Below are 21,626 nucleotides of genomic sequence, written 5' to 3' on the forward strand. Positions count from 1 at the left end.
CTCGTGAGCGCTAAAGTTTCTATTTTTACAGTAAGATTAAAAAGACTTTCTCCAAGTCTTCCCAACGGTTCTACTTGGCACAAACACTAATTAAACACAAAAAACACAACCAAAACAGAGGTTAGATAAATTATTTATTACTAAACAGGAGCAAAAAGCAAGAAATAAAAATAAAATTGGGTTGCCTCCCAACAAGCGATATCGTTTAACGCCCCTAGCTAGGCATAAAAAGCAAGGATAAATCTAGGTGTTGCCATCTTTGGTAGGCAATCCATAAGTGCCTCTCATAATAGATTCATAAGGTAATTTAATTTTCTTTCTAGGGAAGTGTTCCATGACTTTCCTTAACGGAAATTGGAATCTAATATTCCCTTCCTTCATATCAATAATTGCACCAATCGTTCTAAGGAAAGGTCTACCAAGAATAATAGGACATGAAGGATTGCAATCCATGTCAAGAACAATAAAATCTATGGGCACATAATTCCTATTTGCAACAATAAGAACATCATTAATTCTTCCCATTGGTTTCTTAATAGTGGAATCCGCAAGGTGCAAGTTTAAAGAGCAATCATCAAAATCACGGAAACCTAGCAAATCACACAAAGTATTTGGAATCGTGGAAACACTAGCACCCAAATCACACAAAGCATAGCATTCATGATATTTAATTTTAATTTTAATAGTAGGTTCCCACTCATCATAAAGTTTTCTAGGGATAGAAACTTCCAACTCAAGTTTTTCTTCATAAGATTGCATCAAAGCATCAACGATATGTTTAGTAAAAGCTTTATTTTGACTATAAGCATGAGGAGAATTTAGCACAGATTGCAACAAGGAAATACAATCTATAAAAGAGCAATTATCATAATTAAATTCCTTGAAATCCAAAATAGTGGGTTCATTAATATTTAAAGTTTTGACTTCATCAATCCCACTTTTAACAATTTTAGCATCAAGATCTAAAGACTCCGAATTCTTGGAACGCCGTCTAGGTAAAGGTGGATCATATTCAGTCCCATCATTATCAAGATTCATATTGCAAAACAAAGACTTAATAGGGGACACATCAATAACTTTTAGATCTTCATCTTTATTATCATGGAAACTAGAAGAACACGCTTTTTATAAAGCAATCTTTCTTAGCACGCATCCTGGCGGTTCTTTCTTTGCACTCATCAATGGAAATTCTCATGGATTTGAGAGACTCATTCATATCATGCTTAGGTGGAATAGATCTAAGTTTCAAAGAATCAACATCAAGAGAAATTCTATCAATGTTCCTAGCCAACTCATCAATCTTAAGCAAATTTTCTTCAATCAAAGCATTGACATTCTTTTGCAAAGTAATAAATTCTTTAATATTAGATTCAAAATAAGAGGGCATCTTATTATAATTTCCATAAGAATTATTGTAGGAATTACCATAATTATTAGAGGAATTACTAGGATACGGCCTAGGGTTAAAGTTTCCTCTATACGCGTTGTTACCAAAATTATTCCTACCAACAAAATTCACATCCATAGATTCGTTATTATTCTCAATAAAAGTAGACAAAGGCATATCATTAGGATCAGAAGAAACACTTTTATTAGAAAATAATTTCATAAGTTCATCCATCTTTCCACTCAAAACATTAATTTCTTCTACCGCATGCACTTTCTTATTAGTAGATCTTTCAGTGTGCCATTGAGAATAATTAACCATAATATTATTTAGGAGTTTAGTAGCTTCTCCTAAAGTGATTTCCATAAAAGTGCCTCCCACGGCCGAACTAAAAGATTTCTAGAAGCAAAATTCAATCCGGCATAAATTTTTTGTATAAGCATCCACAAATTCAAACCATGTGTAGGGCAATTACGTATCATTAATTTCATCCTCTCCCAAGCTTGTGCAACATGTTCATGATCAAGTTGCTTAAAATTTATAATATCGTTTCTAAGAGAGCTGATCTTAGCGGGAGGAAAATACTTAGAGATAAAAGCATCTTTGCACTTATTCCACGAATCAATACTATTTTTAAGCAAAGACGAAAACCAAGCTTTAGCATGATCTCTAAGTGAAAAAGGAAATAGCTTCAATTTAACAATACCATTATCCACATCTTCCTTCTTTTGCATATCACACAAATCAACGAAGCTATTTAGATGGGTAGCGGCATTTTCACTAGGAAGGCCGGAAAACGGATCTTTCGTGACAAGATTCAGCAAGGCAGCATTAATTTCACAAGATTCAGCATCGGTAAGAGGAGCAATCGGAGTGCTAATAAAATCATTGTTGTTGGTATTGGTAAAGTCACACAATTTAGTGTTATCTTGAGCCATCGTGACAAGCAAGCAATCCAACACACTAGCAAACAAGAGACGAGCAAAAAGAGGCAAATGGAAAATAATGTAATGCGGGAGATAAGGGTTTGTGATGGGTACTTGGTATGTCTTGACTTTTGCGCGAACCTTCTTGCTACCTCTTGAGCACTTGCGTTGGTTTTCCCTTGAAGAGGAAAGGGTGGTGCAACAAAGTAGCATAAGTATCTCCCTCAGTTTTTGAGAACCAGGGTATCAATCTAGTAGGAGGCCACACACGAGTCCCTCGCACCTACACAAATAAATAAATCCTCGCAACCAACGCGATAAGGGGTTGTCAATCCCTACACAGTCACTTACGAGAGTGAGATCTGATAGATATGATAAGATAATATTTTTGGTATTTTTATGATAAAGATGCAAAGTAAAATAAAAGGCAATAAAAATAACTAAGTATTGGAAGATTAATATGATGGAAGATAGACCCGGGGGCCATAGGTTTCACTAGTGGCTTCTCTCGAGAGCATAATTGTTTACGGTGGGTGAACAAATTACTGTTGAGCAATTGACAGAATTGAGCATAGTTATGATCATGTATATAGGCATCACGTCCGAGATAAGTAGACCCACTCCTGCCTGCATCTACTACTATTACTCCACACATCGACCGCTATCCAGCATGCATCTAGAGTATTAAGTTCAAGCGAACAGAGTAACGCTTTAAGCAAGATGACATGATGTAGAGGGGTAAAATCATGCAATATGAAATAAACCCCATCTTGCTATCCTGGATGGCAACAATACAATACGTGCCTTGCTGCCCCTACTGTCACTGGGAAAGGACACCGCAAGATTGAACCCAAAGCTAAGCACTTCTCCCATTGCAAGAAATATCAATCTAGTAGGCCAAACCAAACTGATAATTCGAAGAGACTTGCAAAGATAACCAATCATACATAAAAGAATTCAGAGAAGATTCAAATATTGTTCATAGATAAACTTGATCATAAACCCACAATTCATCAGTCTCAACAAACACACCGCAAAAGAAGATTACATCGAATAGATCTCCACAAGAGAGGGGGAGAACTTTGTATTGAGATCCAAAAAGAGAGAAGAAGCCATCTAGCTAATAACTATGGACCCGTAGGTCTGAGGTAAACTACTCACACTTCATCGGAGAGGCTATGGTGTTGGTGTAGAAGCCCTCCATGATCGATGCCCCCTCCGGCGGAGCTCCGGAACAGGCCCCAAGATGGGATCTCGTGGATACAGAAAGTTACAGCGGTGGAATTAGGGTTTTGACTCCGTATCTGGTAGTTTGGGGGTACGTAGGTATATATAAGAGGAAGGAGTACGTCGGTGGAGCAACAGGGGGCCCACGAGGGTGGAGGGCGCGCTTGGGGGGGGGGTTGGTAGGCGCGCCCCCTACCTCGTGGCCTCCTGGTTGATGTCTTGACATAGGGTCCAAGTCCTCTGGATCATGTTCATTCCGAAAATCACGTTCCCGAAGGTTTCATTCCGTCTGGACTCCGTTTGATATTCTTTTTCTGCGAAACCCTAAAATAGGCAAAAAAGCAACAATTCTGGGCTGGGCCTCCTGTTAATAGGTTAGTCCCAAAAATAATATAAAAGTGTATAATAAAGCCCAATAGTGTCCAAAACAGAATATAATATAGCATGGAACAATCAAAAATTATAGATACGTTGGAGACGTATCAGTGACAAAGAGCTCGTCGTAAACAGTTACGTCGATGCAAGCTTTGACACTGATCCAGATGACTCTAAGTCACAAACCGGATACGTGTTTTTATTAAATGGTGGAGCTGTTAGTTGGTGCAGTTCCAAGTAGAGCGTCGTGGCGGGATCTATGTGTGAAGCGAAGTACATAGCTGCTTTGGAAGCAGCAAATGAAGGAGTCTGGATGAAGGAGTTCATATCCGATCTAGGTGTCATACCTAGTGCATCGGGTCCAATGAAAATCTTTTGTGACAACACTGGTGTAATTGCCTTGGCAAAGGAATCCAGATTTCACAAAAGAACCAAGCACATCAAGAGACGCTTCAATTCCATCCGCGATCAAGTCAAGGAGGGAGACATAGAGATTTGCAAGATACATACGGATCTGAATGTTGCAGACCCGTTGACTAAACCTCTGTCACGAACAAAACATGATCAGCACCAAGACTCCATGGGTGTTAGAACCATTACAATGTAATCTAGATTATTCACTCTAGTGCAAGTGGGAGACTGAAGGAAATATGCCCTAGAGGAAATAATAAAGTTGTTATATATATATATTTCCTTATATCATGATAAATGTTTATTATTCATGCTAGAATTTTATTAACCGGAAACTTAGTACATGTGTGAATACATAGACAAACAGAATGTCACTAGTATGCCTCTACTTGGCTAGCTCGTTGAATCAATGATGGTTATGTTTCCTAACCATAGACATGAGTTGCCATTACAGAATGATGTGATTGACTTGACCCATCCATTAGCTTAGCACAATGATTGTTTAGTTTGTTGCTATTGCTTTCTCCATAACTTATGCATGTTCCTATGACTATGAGATCATGCAACTCTCGAATACCGGAGGAACACTTAGTGTGCTATCAAACATCACAACGTAACTAGGTGACTATAAAGATGATCTACAGGTGTCTCCGATGGTGTTTGTTGAGTTGGCATAGATCGAGATTAGGATTTGTCACTCCGAGGTATCTCTGGGCCCTCTCGGTAATGCACATCACTATAAGCCTTGCAAGAAATGTGACTAATGAGTTAGTTACGGGATGATGCATTATGGAACGAGTAAAGAGACATGCCAGTAACGAGATTGAACTAGGTATTGAGATACCGACAATCGAATCTCAGGCAAGTAACATACCGATGACAAAGGGAACAACGTATATCGTTATGCGGTTTGACCGATAAAGATCTTCGTAGAATATGCGGGAGCCAAATTGGACTAGGGAAGGGGGGGGGGGCGCCCCCTTTCCTTCTCTTCTCTCCCTCTCATTCCTTCCCCCTTTCTCCTCCTAGTAGTACTAGGAAAGGGGAGTCCTACTCCTACTAGGAGGAGGACTCCTTCTCTCCTGGCACACCTCTAGGGCCGGCCGGCCTCCCGCCCTTACTCCTTTATATAGGGGGGCAGGGGGGCACCCTAGGATACACTAGTTGATCATTGATCCCTTAGCCGTGTGCGGTGCCCTCCTCCACCATAATCCACCTCGGTCATATCGTCGTAGTGCTTAGGCGAAGCCCCGCGCCGGTAGCTTCATCATCACCGTCATCACGCCGTCATGCTGACGAAGCTCTCCCTCGATATTCAGCTGGATCGAGAGTTCGTGGGACGTCACCAAGCGGAACGTGTGCAGATCGTGGAGGTGCCGTACTTTCGGTAGTAGGATCGGTCGGATCGTGAAGACGTACGACTACATCAACCGCGTTGTCATGACGCTTCTGCTTACGGTCTACGAGGGTACGTGAACAACACTCTTCCCCTCTCGTTGCTATGCATCACCATGATAGATTTTGCGTGTGCGTAGGAAAATTTTAAAATTAATGCGTTCCCCAACAGATTGATGCACATACCCCACTACTATAATCCTACACCCCTGGTGATGTGACGGGTGTAGGGTGGTGCTGCAAGCTGAACCGGCGGCAGCGTGACCGGTACTACGGCAGCGAGGTCGGTGCAGCGATGGCCAGCCAGCATCTGCTGCAGCTAGTGGAGTGATGCCATGCTGCGAGGTGCCTCATCCTCCTTATCGCCATCAACTTAATGGCTACCTCACCGCACCTCCACCCTCCTGTCGTGGCTTTGGTGTTAGAGATGTGGATTGCTCGGAAGGGTCAATGTTGCAACCCAACACCCGTGGTTCTGTGAATAGAGACAAGTAGAAATGCGAGCTGACCAGTGACGGGGAACACGTGTGCCCGACAATGTTTTGAGCGACATGAGATCTGTTGCGAGCGATGATCATGGTGCAACATGCGTCGGGGTCTCAGCTCAGGGAGCCGTATTGGGACCAGCGGTGCTACGGGGCATCAGTGAGTCGTGCAGGATCAGGGTCAATAGGTGCTATGGGCGTCCGCAAGTCATGCTGCGACCAACGCCGATCGGTTTTACAACACGTCGACATGAATGTCAAGCAGTGCTACCAGCGTTGAGCCGTGCTACAACCGGTGTCAAGTGGCTCTACCAACCATGGATCGTGGTGCTACAACATGTGACGAGTGGCGCTACCAGCCATGTGGTGTGATGTTATGGGATACTAGATAGAATCGGGTGGGTAAGATCCGCTGTAGTATTTCCTCATCTGGGCCCAAAATTGTGTGATACCCGCTTTTGGTGGAAGACTACATGCGTGATTGATAAATAGTGAACTATCCAAGATGCTCCTGAGAACTCAATATACTGAAAGACTAGTGTAGTATTGCCTCGTCTAGCCACTTCTCCCACAAAACTGAACGGCCCAAGTTAACATGACGTATACTCATCTTGAACCCAATTATTTTGTACTATCAGGTCCCATACTTTCTGCACCTTTCATTCACCTAATTATTGTGTACTCTTCAGATTTAACTCCCACATGTTTATTTACACATCTTCGCCCCACCTTCTTTATTTATGCAAGTCATTTTGCTTTGCCAGCCCTTCAAGTGCGAATGCTACGATGTTGTGAATTCAAGTTTGAGCCTAGACACAAACACCTGAACAATGAAGCCAACTGAGGGTGATTTCTGAACGAGCTATAGTCAATAGACCTCCACGAGACCACGATAGATGAGCAGATTTTTTTTTTCATTTTTTGCCAGCTCAATTAGTAGTGTTTACATTGGCATGAGAGGTATCAGGAGGAGTAAAGGTGTGACCGAGCAGCAAGCTGGGAAAGCCAAACAACGTTTCATTTCCTGCAGTGAATAGCGGTGGTGATTCATTACGGTAGATCGTTGCTAATCCTGCAATAGATGCCTACCGCATCGCAGTCAACATGTACACTCGGGCGCATTTCGCTTCACCATGTCTTGGATGCTTCACCTGCGTTCTTATTGTACAGGTAACCCAGGCAATGGTTCTGTGCACATAGACTCTAGATTCCGGGTGTCACCGGTAGGTATCATTAGGTCACTTCCAATACATTCGTGTTTAGATAAGATGCTAAACATATTAAAAAGTTTAACAACTAATGTCAACAATGCAAGGTGTTTCACTTGTTGGTGATAAGCTTCTCTCATTTAATGCTTTAGTAGCTAAACTATTTTATGCATTGAAGGATTTCTTTCATTTAATTGCTTTTGCCTAGGTTTACATGCTTAGCATTGGTTCTTTCTGGGGTCATCAAACTCACCTCTCTCTTATTTATTACCTTGCCATATTAGATTTTTTGCTTACATGACAACCTTAGCACCTATATAAAATGGATCATTGGGGAGGGCTTTAAGCAGTGGATGGAGCCGGGGCTGTCTGGGCATACTGATTCATTGTGCTTCTCGGGTGGTGGCCATGTCTGTCTACAACCAGTGCAGGGCGCTCGTTGTTTGTCCACATGCATGTTGTCGACACGCAGCCGTACTTCCTGCTCTAGGCGAGCTGCTAAATTTGAAGCCGGTTGATATTCACCAGAAGTTTAGTTTGATGCGGTCCATCCATGTTCAAAGTCCTACTAGTGGTACAAATGAAGACTCCTGTTCATCATAAGCTTTTTCCCCTTCTATTCCTATTAATCAGAACTATATATACTAAATTTTCGGAACAAATATAACGCAACAAATAAATTACAACCATGGGAAAACAATTTTCCTGCATAAAAAATGGAATTCTAAAATAATTGTAAGGTAATAAATCTAATTAAGGGGACGCAGATATAGAAGTGATAAGAAACCTTTGTCCACCACCATTGGTCGAGCAATTACGATTATAACATTGAACATTTGTGCGTTCATTGCAGATTTTTTTTTCAAACTGAAGTACTAGCTGGTTTTTTTTCTTACGTTTGAGTCGTTCTGATTTGAAAAGCAGAGTGCTAAATTTATGTCTATTTTAGAAGCTTCTAAGTTAGAGCTCTTTTATGGTACCCTGGGGTAAATTCTGACCGTCAGATCATGAAATCGTACGGTGTGTGGTGACATATACTGCTCCAGTTCTCGCGAGCGGTAGACCATGCACTGGTGAGCTCCCGTCCTCCAGTATAGATATCCTGAGGGCATTTTGGGAAGAAAAAATCGACAGAGGTAATCAGCCCGGCCGCGTGTCGAACAGCCCCTTCCGTCCCTCGTGTCCAACTAGCCCACCCCGCCCTCCCCATCCAATTTCGTTCCCTCCCCTCAAAAAAAAAAATTCGATTTCGTCCCCATCGTTTGGCCCCGATCTCCACCGCGCTCTAGGGTTCCGGCCGCCGCCGGCGAGGGCCTGCCATTTGAGGCGCTCGAGGAGGATTCGCCGTCCCCCGACGCCGCTGCTCCCCTGGACCCCGTCGCGCTCCGGGACAGGCCTGCGCTCACCCCTTCCGGCCGCCGCCGGCGAGGGCCTGCCATTTGAGGCGCTCGAGGAGGACTCGCCGTCCCCCGACGCCGCTGCTCCCCTGGACCCCGTCGCGCTCCGGGACAGGCCGGCGCTCACCCCCGACTTCTCTCGCCTCGTCTTCTCCATGGAGCTCCCCTGCCGACGGCCCACGCCGGAGCTTTGGGCCGACCTCCCCTCCGGCAGCACGCGCCGCCCGAACCCAGTTGGCCGCGTCGGCAATTTCAATATTGCGCTCTCACAGTCCGGCTCTGCTCGTGCCAAGCTCTAGGTATACGTTCTAATCCTCCTTGCAAATCATAGGCTGAAATTGGATGTGATTTGCTTAATTCCAGTAGTAGTTTCTGAGAAATATATATTTCATAGCACGAGCACGTAGTATGAGAGATTATTAGAGCAGTAGTTGTACCTACTACGACATGTATTTTGCCGTTGATTGTACAAGTACACATGTACATCTCTGAATAAAGAAAAACCTTATTGCTGAAGTTATAGAACAGAGGTGGTGTTGTTCGACTTCCATTATGCAGTACCATTTCTTGCAAAATACTTCCAATTTGAATAGTTGTCGTTCAGTATTTGCCTACCTCTAATACCATTCCTCACAAAATACATACACCTTTTTTAGTGTCTGAATTTTATTATCTGTTGGTGATCAGTTTTTCGTACTCCAGCTCTTGGATGTGCTATCCTCCCTTCTCACTCTCGGGCTCCAGCAGCAAATGGACGAAAAGCATCACGAAGCAGCTCAGCTCCATCTTCTATAGTTATTTCTTGAATCTGTGATATACTATATAATGCATTCTGTAGAAAACAGAATGATGTTCATTGGAGCCTCTCTCTTGCTATGTTTCTTCCATTTGTTTCTGCTCTAAGAAAACTCCATACTTGGAAAATGTCTCTTCATGACTTCTTCGAAGTTTTTTCTGTAGTTTTCAGTCTTGGGTGCGTGCAGTTTCTTCATGTCACATCTGAAATTTGGGGCCATGTATGTACATTGTAATTAGCAGGGCCTTCCCTGTTTGTGATACTAAATGAGGTACCTCTATATATAGGTTTGCACCGTGTCATTTTTTCCTGTCATTAATTGATCTTCATACCAAGAAAATCCTGTTGGAGGGATATCGTGCATACTCTGGTTTTCAGTGCTTTTTATGAGAAGAGGGTTTTCAAGTAATTATTTTTATCGTTGATCTGAACAACAATAATACTTTAGGATTGATCAACACCTGTGTAATATGTAGCCTGAGTTGTGGCTCATGGTAGTACACCACATGATTGAGTACCTGAGATGGAAAGCCAATCATTAAGATTTTTTTTTCCGTAGACAATTACTAAGTATTTTGAACATATTTTTCCTGCCATCTATTTTTTTGAAATTGGTTGCTTGATTAGAAATACTGACTGTTAGTATATACTCCCTCGTCCCAAAATTCTTGTTTTATTCTATTTGCAACAATTGGCGATTGGTATGAGTACTTATTGACACATCAGTCTAAGGTTTGAGCTTGTGATGCAACTGTGACTGAACAGTGTCGAATGAATTCGTCAGTTAGAGCGTGCATGTACTTGAGTGTTTGGTAGATTTCTTCTCTCTGGTCTTCAAAAATACCCAAATCGACGCGTATTTTGTCATGCTAGTACTGATCAAGAAGGTGTTGACTTGTACATTCAGTTCACATGGCCGAGATATTCACTTGTTTAACTTCACACTTATTAATTACAGTCCAGGATCTTCTAAACCTTGCAAGTACAGGAGGATGAGTGCTCTCTGTCCTACAAGTCAAAGAGGCCTCCAGGTCAAACAATGCTTGCTGTCACTAGAAACCGATCAAACTTAAAATTCTGTGCGAAACCATGTGCTTGAGATTTCCCACTGAAATACTCATGTACGTGCTTTATAATTATAAGTTTCTCCAGTTGAGTCTGTCTACTTTGTCATGACTAAATGATTCAAAAATAGGGATCGCACCCCATGACTGCCTTCTATTTAGTTTAGATCAAGCTAAAACTTGTTCCTGAATTTCGTAGCCACTTATATGTTCAGTTGTGTGATTTGCAGGCTGAGACCTTGCTAGGTTACTTGCGTGAGCAACGAGAAGGGGGCGGCTCCAGAGCTGGACCAGGCGGCGCAGCTAAGAGCATGGCTCGGTAACACGCTGGTCATGCGACAAAGCTACGAGCTTGGCTAGGCAATGCAACACTGATATGGTGAAATGCAGAAAGTAATGATTGGTTTGTACTAGCAGGTAAACATAAATTCATCGTTGCAGTATCTGTTCCCACTTTGTAATGATGTCTACAACATTTTATTCACAACATCTGTTTCCACTTTGTATCTGTTCCCACTGATTACCTGATTGACCATACGAATTACAGCAACACCAACACTAGCTTATGACTTGAACATGCCTTGTGTGGAGAAGGGTGGTGATATGGAAGCTTGCCCAAGGCATGCGTTTTAAAATACATGATAGAGCATTAAAGAAAGCCTAGAAATGCAATAGTTCATAGACAAATTTAGTTCATCTCCCAAAGTAAGCTGCAATCCTACAAGTGGATGGTTCAAAGTGGCAAATTCTAAATTGTAAAACTTTCTAAAGTTCAATCAGAACTTCAAAAATACAAGCGTAAAGTTTAAACAAATCATAATCCAAATTTTATTCTAGAAAAAGTAGCAAATTGTAACAGCATTCAGCTCTCTTCATCCTTCCTTCACGACTTTCACTATCTTAGTCCTCGCCATTTCGCCGTCCTTTCATGTTCAGTGGAGACTTCACTAGGAGGGCAGTGAGTTGTTTCCTGAACCCGGGGATGTCATCCTGCGTAATAGGTTGAGTCAGTCTTATAGTTGTAACAACGGGAATGGTATGGTTAAATTAAGTGTGGACATCGTACCGCTGTGTAGGCTCCATCTAGATTGTTGCCTGTAAACTTTTCCATATTCTTTACCGCAAAAAGCCCACATGACATGCTGCAATCATATGGATTGTTATAAATATTTTTTTACTATGAATACTAAATGTGTGATTTTAAGTGATGTGTACAGTACCTGTCTTTCTGTTGTGGTATGTTTTTGATAACTTGAACTTTCCAAGTGCTGATGTTGAAATCCTTCCAAGTATCGACTTTTCGGCCACCATGCCGATATGCTGCTTCCATATGGAGTTGCATGCCTTTGAGCTATAATAAATTAAGAAGCATAAGACATATAATATGAGAATTAACTCTCGGTATGTAGTTACTAAGCATTGAAAAATGTACCATGTTTTCTAGTTCCGGGTGGCCTTTCTTAAACTGTTTTATTGGTGATGGCATCGAATCCAGAACTTGCACTGCTCTTTTTTTGGCATTGACAACTGCCACGTACCAATGCTTATTCATCATATTCATAGGAAGAGAAACCTGCATTTTAGACATAATTAGTTATGTACCATTTAGTAATTGACTTAGACTACTGTGACTTACCATATCATGGGAAAGGTACTTTTTGCCTAAAGTACTAGTAGACGTTTTGTTCCGTAAAGCATGGGTATAACTTGGAACACTTCCGTCTCTGACTAGCACACCGCTTACTGATGCTCTCTCTAGGAAGATATTCCCGTCGGCCCATACATCTGGATTGGGGCGCATGTGGCGTACCCATGTTATGGCTGCATCCAAGATCTGAATCGCAAAGCAGTAAGGAATCGAAATAGAAAATAACAATTTGTTAACTATTTAAGATGTTAGCACATACCTTGCATTGCAGCCATCCGTCCGTACTACTTGGAAAGGTTGGTGCTGTCAAGCATCTAAGATCAGCGCGATATAGATGAATTTCATCAATTTGTACCAACACTTTCGAAGAGGGGGACGTATTGACATAGTCAATGACCTCTTCAACAATCTTCTCATCTGGAGCATCATCCGTTCCTGTTCTGGGAGTACTCATGTCTTTCGGAGTTTTCTTGCCTCTTTTAGGTTTTTTGGGTTCATCAAAATAAATAAAATCCTCATTATTTGCAAATGCGGATTTCCTGTCTCTCTTCTTCTGCCCTCTCATTGTAGACCCTCCTGTTCCCTGCGTATCCAAGGTAGGAGATTTAATAAAAAAATAGTGACTCGCACAATTAATATACTTACTTACGTCTGATTTTCATGCATCGTCTCTCTCAAACTCCTTTTGCACAGTAGTGATGTCATCCTGAGCAGCTTGCAAGTTTTTGTCACTAGTGATGTCATCTTGAGCACCCTGGAAGTTTTGCTCACTAGTGATGTCATCCTGAGCACCCTGCAAGTGGTAGGGAGGAGCTTGTAAAATGAGAAAAATAACTCATATAATAAATATAGTTACTAAATTACATCAAAGTCTGAGGCCAAGTCACGGCCATGAAGGGGCGACGCAACAAATTTGTCGCTGTCATTGTACTCGTATTCTGGTCGGCTCCAATAGTCCTGCATAGGTACCTAGTTGTCATTATTTTGTACATAGGAAGGAAAGAGTGATTAAGTGTGTGTTTGGATGGTAGGGAACTTACATTGCCGTTCAGGTTTGTGTATAGCCAGTTCCTCATATTTGCATTTTCCTGCTCTAGGTGCCTGAATTTGCGCAACATTTGTACGTGGGTCTGAAGGTGCTGCTCCATCAAGTCTCTTCTCACTCGGCAAACGAGATCATGAAGCTTCATCACCATCTATAGGCATATTAATGAGAAAATTATTAACCCTTTGGTGCACGAAGAAGTACAAAACTGAAGAATAACAAATTACCTTTGAATCTGTCGGTGGCAATTCATCAAACAACTCAGGTGTCGGCGACCTTGGTACCTCCCATGGCTCCTTTAGGTCATGTACGGTCTGAAATAAATTGATGAAATTGGTTCCTATTTTATAATGAAAATAAATATGGAAGAATAAATACAAATGTTGTACAATACGTAATTTATGTACCTCTCCGGCCTCAAGGCCGTGCTTATCAAAAATAGCACAGACTTTGTGCACCTTCAGCTCGTCCCAGTATTGGACGAGTGGTCTATCTCGTTTGCTGTAATCAATTGTTCTGTCTAATCTATCTAGACGACGCTTCTCCCAGAACCAAAACTGCAAAATGTGGACGTTAGTCATTGTACAATATTGTGCTACAATCATACATCTATATGATTAGTGTGAGGATCAACCTGCAGCAAGGGAAGGTTCCCCTCAAGGTTGACTGTACCCTGGAGTGCTGTTCTTTCAGGATTTTTTCTCGCTTCATTATACTTGATAATACACTTCATTAGATGATCATGTGTGAGCTTCGCAAAGTTTATGGCCTTGATACTTTCCTTTGTCTGCACAAGCGGCACATAAGTTGAGCTAACATATCTTTGAGTTGTTGGGCACAGTATGATCCCAATTGAATATAAAATGAAGGTTTGGAGGAACTCTATTCCATGTGTGTTTGTCTTTATATGTGATTTTAACATATTCTGCAGCTCTGCAATTTGTATTCTCCGCTCTCCATATTCTCGGGAGACACTGTATGCCCGGTTCACTTCTATTCCTTCGGGTTCAACCCCTATCTCCCTTGTAGGTATACCAAATATGTGCTCCACATCCCGTGTGGTTATCGACAGTGGTTCCCCATCAATGATGAAGGCGTCACAGGTGGGGTCGTATAGCTCCGCTATTGATCTGCACATGTTCCGATGAATTTTGATAGGAAGGATCCTCAGTAGGCCATCTAGGTCGACCTCTTCTATGGCTTTTATCTGGTCTGCAGTGAAATCTTTAGTAATTCCATGATATGCTACAATGGAACAGACTTGTGTTTCCTGATCATTGGATCAAAAAGGATATCAATTAGTATTATTACATAATAAATATAGTAGCAGTTAACCATGCATCTTTACTGTACAATTCCTTCAACCCAAGTTTGATTGCACATCTGACAACTATGAAATAAGGACTAAATAGTCCAAAAATACTTTGGGAAACATAGGCTTGGATATTAATCTGTCAGAACCTACGAAACAAAATACTTTGCTCTAATATACAAATCTAAGAAACGAAATACTCTGATATAATATGCACATCTACGTAACAGAATACTCTGCCGTAATATTGATCAGGTACTGAATTTCCTTACAGTGTTCCTTTTTGCTTGTGATTTCCCTTGTGCTGTTGTTGACTTCGCCTTGTCGTTCGTGTTCCGAGGTGGCGGATTCCTTGGTGCCGGGTACCTTTGTGGCAGGTTCTGTGCTGGCTGGTTCGCAGGTGGCGGGTTGGCTGCTGGCGGTGGTGGCGGCATCACTGATGGAGGTGGTGGCGGGTTCGCTGATGGCGGTGGTGGCTGGTTCGCAGGTGGCGGGTTGGCTGATGACGGCGGTGGCGGGTTCGCTGATGGCTGGTTCGCTGGTGGCAGGTTGGCTGATGACGGTGGTGGCAGGTTCGCTGATGGCTGGTTCGCAGGTGACGGGTTCACTGATGGCGGTGGCGGCGGGTTCCCTCGTGGTGTCTTCCGTGGTGGTGGATGATAAGAGAGATGCTCCATGAACGAACTATGCAGTGTCACACAGGCAACTTTCTGGAGGGCGTCGTGGAAACGGCGGCGGCGGAAACTGGAGGGAGATTAGATCGAGCGTATTAGTAGTATGATGGGTTTCTGTTATTTCTTTCTCTGGATATTGGCAGCTTAACTCCCTTTATTTGCGGGACAGCTATACCTAACTCCCGTGCATGGCAGTGTGCAATACATATCTCAAGTGTCAAAAAAGTTAAATAAAAACTCCAATATATATCCCCTCACTGTGGTAGCAAATCGGGTTTACGTACTAACCAATTTCATATCTCCAGTATCCCTCATTTTTTTCATATCTCGAGTATTTTTTTATTTCTTACAAAATTTTCATTCAACAATTCCAACACCAAGAAGCAGCACCCTCGACCGAGACGGATCCCTTGTATCAGGCTCAAAAGTCCAGGTTGATCGGGCATGCACACATGGTGGGCAAAATTTGATGCCATTTCATGCAACGCCATCACGTACATTATGTGCAACTAAGACCGTTCGGGTCTGCCGGAGATGAAGTTTGAAAGGCGTTTTATTTTCCAACTTAATCAAATGAGCTCAATCTTTTTCCACGCCCTCACAGCACCAAGCATGCATGCCAATTTTTGTTGATTTCCGATATTCGATGTATTCTTTTAATGGTTTTTGGCTGAAAAACCATAAACACCGTCTGGACTGACGCAACGTGCGATCGGTGTCCGAATTCGTTCAAATCTTGTGTGGGGGTATAGAATGGGCATGCGCACATGCTGGCAAAAGTTTGTGTCATTTTATGCATGCCATCATGTATTTTTTCAACTCAACGAAATGAGCCCGAACTTTTTCCACACCCTCACAACACCATGGCAAGAATGCATGCCATTTTTCGTTGATTCCCGACATTTGATGCATTTTCTAGGGTTTTCCTGGTGAAAAAAACCCTAAAACACTGTTCGGATGTGACGCAACGTGCGTTAGGTGTTCGGCTTCGTCCAAATTTTACATGGGGGGTATAGATAGGGCATGCACACGTGCTGGAAAAAAATTGATGTCATTTCATTCATGCCATCACGTACATCATGTGCAATCAGGACCGTTCGGGTCTGCCGGAGGTCAAGTCTCAAAGGCATTTTCTTTTCTAACTCAACCAAAAATGAGCCCAAACTTTTTCCACACCCTCACAGCACCATGGCAATAATGCATGCCAATTTTTGTTGATTCCCGACGTTCAATGCATATTTTAGGGTTTTCCCGATGAAAAAACCCTAAAACACCGCCCGGACGTGACGCAACGTGCGTTTAGTGTCCGTTTTCGTCCAAATCATGCGTGGAGGGATAGATTGGGCATGCACACATGCTGGCAAAATTTGGTGTCATTTCATCCATGTCATCACGTACATCATGTGCAATCAGGACCGTTCGGGTCTGCCGGAGGCCAAGTCTCAAAGGCATTTTCTTTTCCAACTCAACCAAATGAGCCCAAACTTTTTACACACCCTCACAGCACCATGGCAATAATGCATGCCAATTTTCGTTGATTCCCAACGTTCGATGCATATTTTAGGATTTCCCCGCTGAAAAAACCCTAAAACACCGCCTGGACGTGACACAACGTGCGTTCACTGTCCGTTTTCGTCCAAATCATGCATGGGGGAATACATTGGGCATGCACACATGCTGGCAAAATTTGGTGTCATTTCATCCATATCATCACGTACATCATGTGCAATCAGGACCGTTCGGGTCTGCCGGAGGCCAAGTCTCAAAGGCATTTTCTTTTCCAACTCAACCAAATGAGCCCAAACTTTTTACACACCCTCACAGCACCATGGCAATAATGCATGCCAATTTTCGTTGATTCCCGACGTTCGATGCATATTTTAGGATTTTCCCGCTGAGAAAACCCTAAAACACCGCCCGGACGTGACGCAACATGCGTTCACTGTCCGTTTTCGTCCAAATCATGCATGGGGGAATACATTGGGCATGCACACATGTTGGCAAAATTTGGTGTCATTTCATCCATATCATCACGTACATCATGTGCAATCAGGACTGTTCAGGTCTGCCGGAGGCCAAGTCTCAAAGGCATTTTCTTTTCCAACTCAACCAAATGAGCCCAAACTTTTTACACACCCTCACAGCACCATGGCAATAATGCATGCCAATTTTCGTTGATTCCCGACGTTCGATGCATATTTTAGGATTTTCCCGCTGAAAAAACCCTAAAACACCGCCCGGACGTGACGCAACGTGCGTTCACTGTCCGTTTTCGTCCAAATCATGCATGGGGGAATACATTGGGCATGCACACATGCTGACAAAATTTGGTGTCATTTCATCCATATCATCACGTACATCATGTCCAATCAGGACCATTCGGGTCTGCCGGAGGCCAAGTCTCAAAGGCATTTTCTTTTCCAACTCAACCAAATGAGCTCCAACTTTTTCCAATTTTTAGGATGTACAGAAGGATATTAGGTGACTCCAATTATCTGTACAAAATAATTTGCGACCCTAGTTATAATATTTTCCAAATATAGGGTGTATAGTTTTTGGCACGAAAATTAAAGAACGCACGTGGAGTGAAAATTTCACAAGTTTTGGGCGAGATTACACCTGACTAATTGACATGAGAAAATAGAGGAGTTTGCCTAATATAAGTAAATGTAATCAAATCCCTAAAAAAAATATTCAAACGAGTGGGGCAACGCAAGACACCTTATATTTCGAACTTTTTCTAAAAGATCTATACACCTTATATCAAGGAACGGAGGGAGTATTTTTTTATTGCGAGCTATCTGAAGTGACATAAATAACTATATATCTGAAAAGTTACATAAAAAATATTTGTTCATCTGGTTACGTTGTCTAGTAATGTCCTCGAGGTCACGGGTTCGAATCCCATTATGGACATTATTTATATTTTGCTTGTAATTATTCTTTATTATCTGTAGCCCAAAACGGTAATTCATTTTATGATTTTCACCTATTGCCTCCTTTTCAGTGTATACTTTGCATACATGTGCAACCATCCGTCCAGATACCGCCATAGCCAACTTTTCAGCTCAAGAACAGAATATATAACTCACCCAAGAAATTAGAAATTGACTCGCGAGATCATATGAACACGCTTACTATGCACTTCCTAATCCCAATAAAATGACCTTCATGCGATAAGATAAATCATTCAGGAAACACCAACACAATAAATCTTCTGCCACACAACGCAACAAAATAATGGTTTCAGGAGATGCATCAATAGCATGAGTAGACGAGTACATGAGCGGCACCACCACTAAAAAAATCAATTCATATAAGTCTGGCATTATAAAAGTCAGGCATTATAAAAATAAAATTCACTTCTTCGGAACATTGTTTTCATTCCAAATCTCGTTAAACGGCTTCCACCTCTTGTTGGATGTCTTGGATGGAGCACCTTTCGGTTTAATTATTTTTGGATTCCGGACATTTCCTGGACATGTTTGGCTTGACCCTGAAAAATATGCTGGAAGAGGGCCCAGTGATGCCGCCTCATTTTCCCCACCATCTTCGCCGCCTTCAGCTATAATACCCTTGAGAAAATCCACCACCTTCTGTGACGTCTCCTGGCTGTTTGAAGCTTTGAATAAATACAGACTACAAATGTTCCGGAGTTCATGGTAACGATCCATCCGCTCAGACCATTCATGCATATTACCATTCCTCTCTGAGTCAAATGCGGACTTGCCTACCATCGTCCATCTTGTTGAGACACAACACCTAGGAATGCTGACTAAGCCAAGGTATTTTAGAACAGAAAAAATGTGAGCGCATGGGATCTCCTCCGATTCCATCTTCAGACAACGGCAATTCAAGCTCTGAAGCAACGGGCCTGCCATGACAAACCTCACATCATACGTCACATGCCTACTCTCTTTGCGAGCTACTGTATATAGAACAAAGGCATCATTCTTGGTCACTTCTGCTACTTCCCATTTTGACAACTGCATGATTTGATGTTTTACCTTCTTGAACATCACTGGAGTATAAATGAGAGCAGCACTTCTCTCAAGTGGATCAGCTGTTAATTCAGTAAAAGGCACTGTCAGTGAAGCTGTAGCATCCAACTCGGCCTCATTCTTGCGGATACGCGATAAACAGTGATCTGAATGCTCTAGCAAATCAACAAGTGACATTCTCCTATCCAGATTCTTATGAAGCCTAGAGTTTAGGCTTTCGCTACGCTGATTGCTCTGCATGCCAAGGAAATATCTACCTTTCGTATAGGCCCTAGACCACTTCTTCCTCAGCTCGTACATCGTCATAATCCAAGCATCTTTTTCAGAGATATCATAATCCACCATAAACTCAACCCAACGTCTCTCAAACTCATCGACATCCCAGATGTGATAAACAAATTTCCTAAAATCCTTGAGCTTTTGCTTCCATAGGTGTCGTATCATGTTTTGCTCAATGTGCCAGCTGCACAACCGGTGATCTGTATTGGGAAAAACCGCCGCTATTGCCTTCGCCATTGCATGGTCACCATCTGTGATAACTGATCTAGGATGTTTCTGCTGCGTTGACTCCAAAAATGCTTCAAGCAACCACACAAAAGATGCCTCGGTCTCAGCTGAGACAATACCGAAGCCAAACACGGTCGTGCTGCGATGGTGATTCACTCCTATGAAGGGGACAAACGGCAGGTTGTATTTGTTCACACGGTAAGTGCTATCAAAGATCACAGACGCCACCAAAGGCATCGTAGTCAATCCGAGACTGTGCGTCTGCCCAAAAGATGTTCAGCAGATGCCCTTCACTATCAGTTGTGTACTTGTAAAAAAATTTGCCATCCATGTCCTTTCGGGCTGCCATATAACGGAGCACAAATTCGGCATCACGGCCTTCTATCCTTTCCTTCTTGTACTTGGCAACAAAATTATACAGGTCCCGAGGTATAAAGCCTACCTTGCTGAAACCACCACTATCCTTCTCCATTACTTCCATTATTTGATGTGTTCGAAGGCTACCAATTCCATACTCAATGACATCAGCCTTTTGCACGTCACTCAGCCCACGATGTGACCTTATGTAAGTTGTCTGCTCAGGCTTAGCGAGTAGATGGTTATGTTCGTCCACAAAATCTTTTACAAACCATTCACCATTATCCATACGAAGCTCGATCTCCATCCGAGCGCCACATCCACAACGTGACAGCGGCCTAGGAGTTCGCACCCGTTTAGTCTTCTCAAAGTGCTTCCTCGCCCGATATCCTTCTTTAGAGCAGACATAGAGGCGCCGAAAAGCTATGTTCGTGTCCGATTTCCTAGTCAGTTCTTCCTTTCTAACACCAAAACCCTTTGACCGAGCATATGCATTATAGTAATTGTAACCTTCTTCCTCGCTGCCAAAAATTTGACTGACTACCGTGTCATATTCTGCAATGTCCTCCAGGGTGGCACTCCCATATTCCATGTCAAACACTGCAATTAATAAAGAATCAAATCTCACTTATTTGAATTCCACTTGTGAAACTGAAACTCGTTTCAGTATGAAGAATAAGATAGCCTTAGTATGTCGTGCTAAAAGTATGAACAATAAGATCAAAATGCATCAGTAACAATGCTTGCGTATATAATCAAACAGAACATTACATATACTCCAGTATGTCATTGAACAACATTTCTTTTGAGACAAATGACCCACTGGTAAACACCATGTACCAGATGACAATGCATTCCGTAAGAACATTTCTTTTGACGAGCATGCACTGCAGGATCTAATTAACTCTGATTTTCCCCATCATGCAAGATCTAATTAACTGTGATTTTTTCCATCCTGCAGCACTACTCAACATGATTTGTCCATGAACTGAAGACATGCCAATTCTACTTTAGTGTTCACAAGAGTAATCCTTACCACGTCCAGATACAGGGACGCGCCGCAGAGGTCCACGACGGCGAGCGTGGATATACAAGGGCGGAAGCAGCTTCGTCGACTAGGGTGGCGCGGCCGCAGGAGCAGGGCTGTGCGTGGGAGAGTGGCAGCAACTGCCGGCGGCGCCCACGGCGGGGAGAAGGAGGCGAGCGGCGGCGACTGGCGGGGTGGCGGCGGCCGCGCGAGCAGGGCTATGCGTGGGAGAGTGGCAGCGACTGCCGGCGGCGCCCACGGCAGGGAGAAGGAGGCGAGCAGCGGCGACTGGTGGCGCCGGCAGGGCGGCGACTGGCGGCGGCGGCAGGGAGAAGGAGGCGAATGACTGGGTGTGCCGTGTGCGTACAAAATGGGCTGAAACCT

General features: G+C 42.8%; 1 protein-coding gene and 1 long non-coding RNA gene across 3 annotated transcripts; one reads left to right on the forward strand and one right to left on the reverse strand.

Moving 5' to 3' along the window:
• Nucleotides 1-8,629: 8,629 nt before the first annotated feature.
• On the forward strand, nt 8,630-9,891 carry LOC147961120 (uncharacterized). 2 transcript variants are annotated; one of them, XR_015610708.1, is made up of 2 exons: nt 8,630-9,110; nt 9,499-9,891. It is a non-coding gene; the product is annotated as an uncharacterized LOC147961120 (long non-coding RNA). The 2 variants fall into 2 exon arrangements; XR_015610707.1 differs by having other exon boundaries at nt 9,514-9,891.
• An 8,818-nt stretch (nt 9,892-18,709) lies between these two features.
• On the reverse strand, nt 18,710-19,666 carry LOC147961121 (protein FAR1-RELATED SEQUENCE 9-like). The gene has a single exon (XM_087533683.1). It carries the CDS (start codon nt 19,655-19,657, stop codon nt 18,710-18,712), a length of 948 nt encoding a protein of 315 aa, XP_087389809.1. The 5' UTR covers nt 19,658-19,666.
• Between the last annotated feature and the right edge of the window lie 1,960 nt (nt 19,667-21,626).

Source organism: Triticum urartu, chromosome 7A, assembly GCF_056163025.1.
Source record: "Triticum urartu cultivar PI428250 chromosome 7A, HENAU_Tu73, whole genome shotgun sequence".
Taxonomy (NCBI): Eukaryota; Viridiplantae; Streptophyta; class Magnoliopsida; order Poales; family Poaceae; genus Triticum; species Triticum urartu.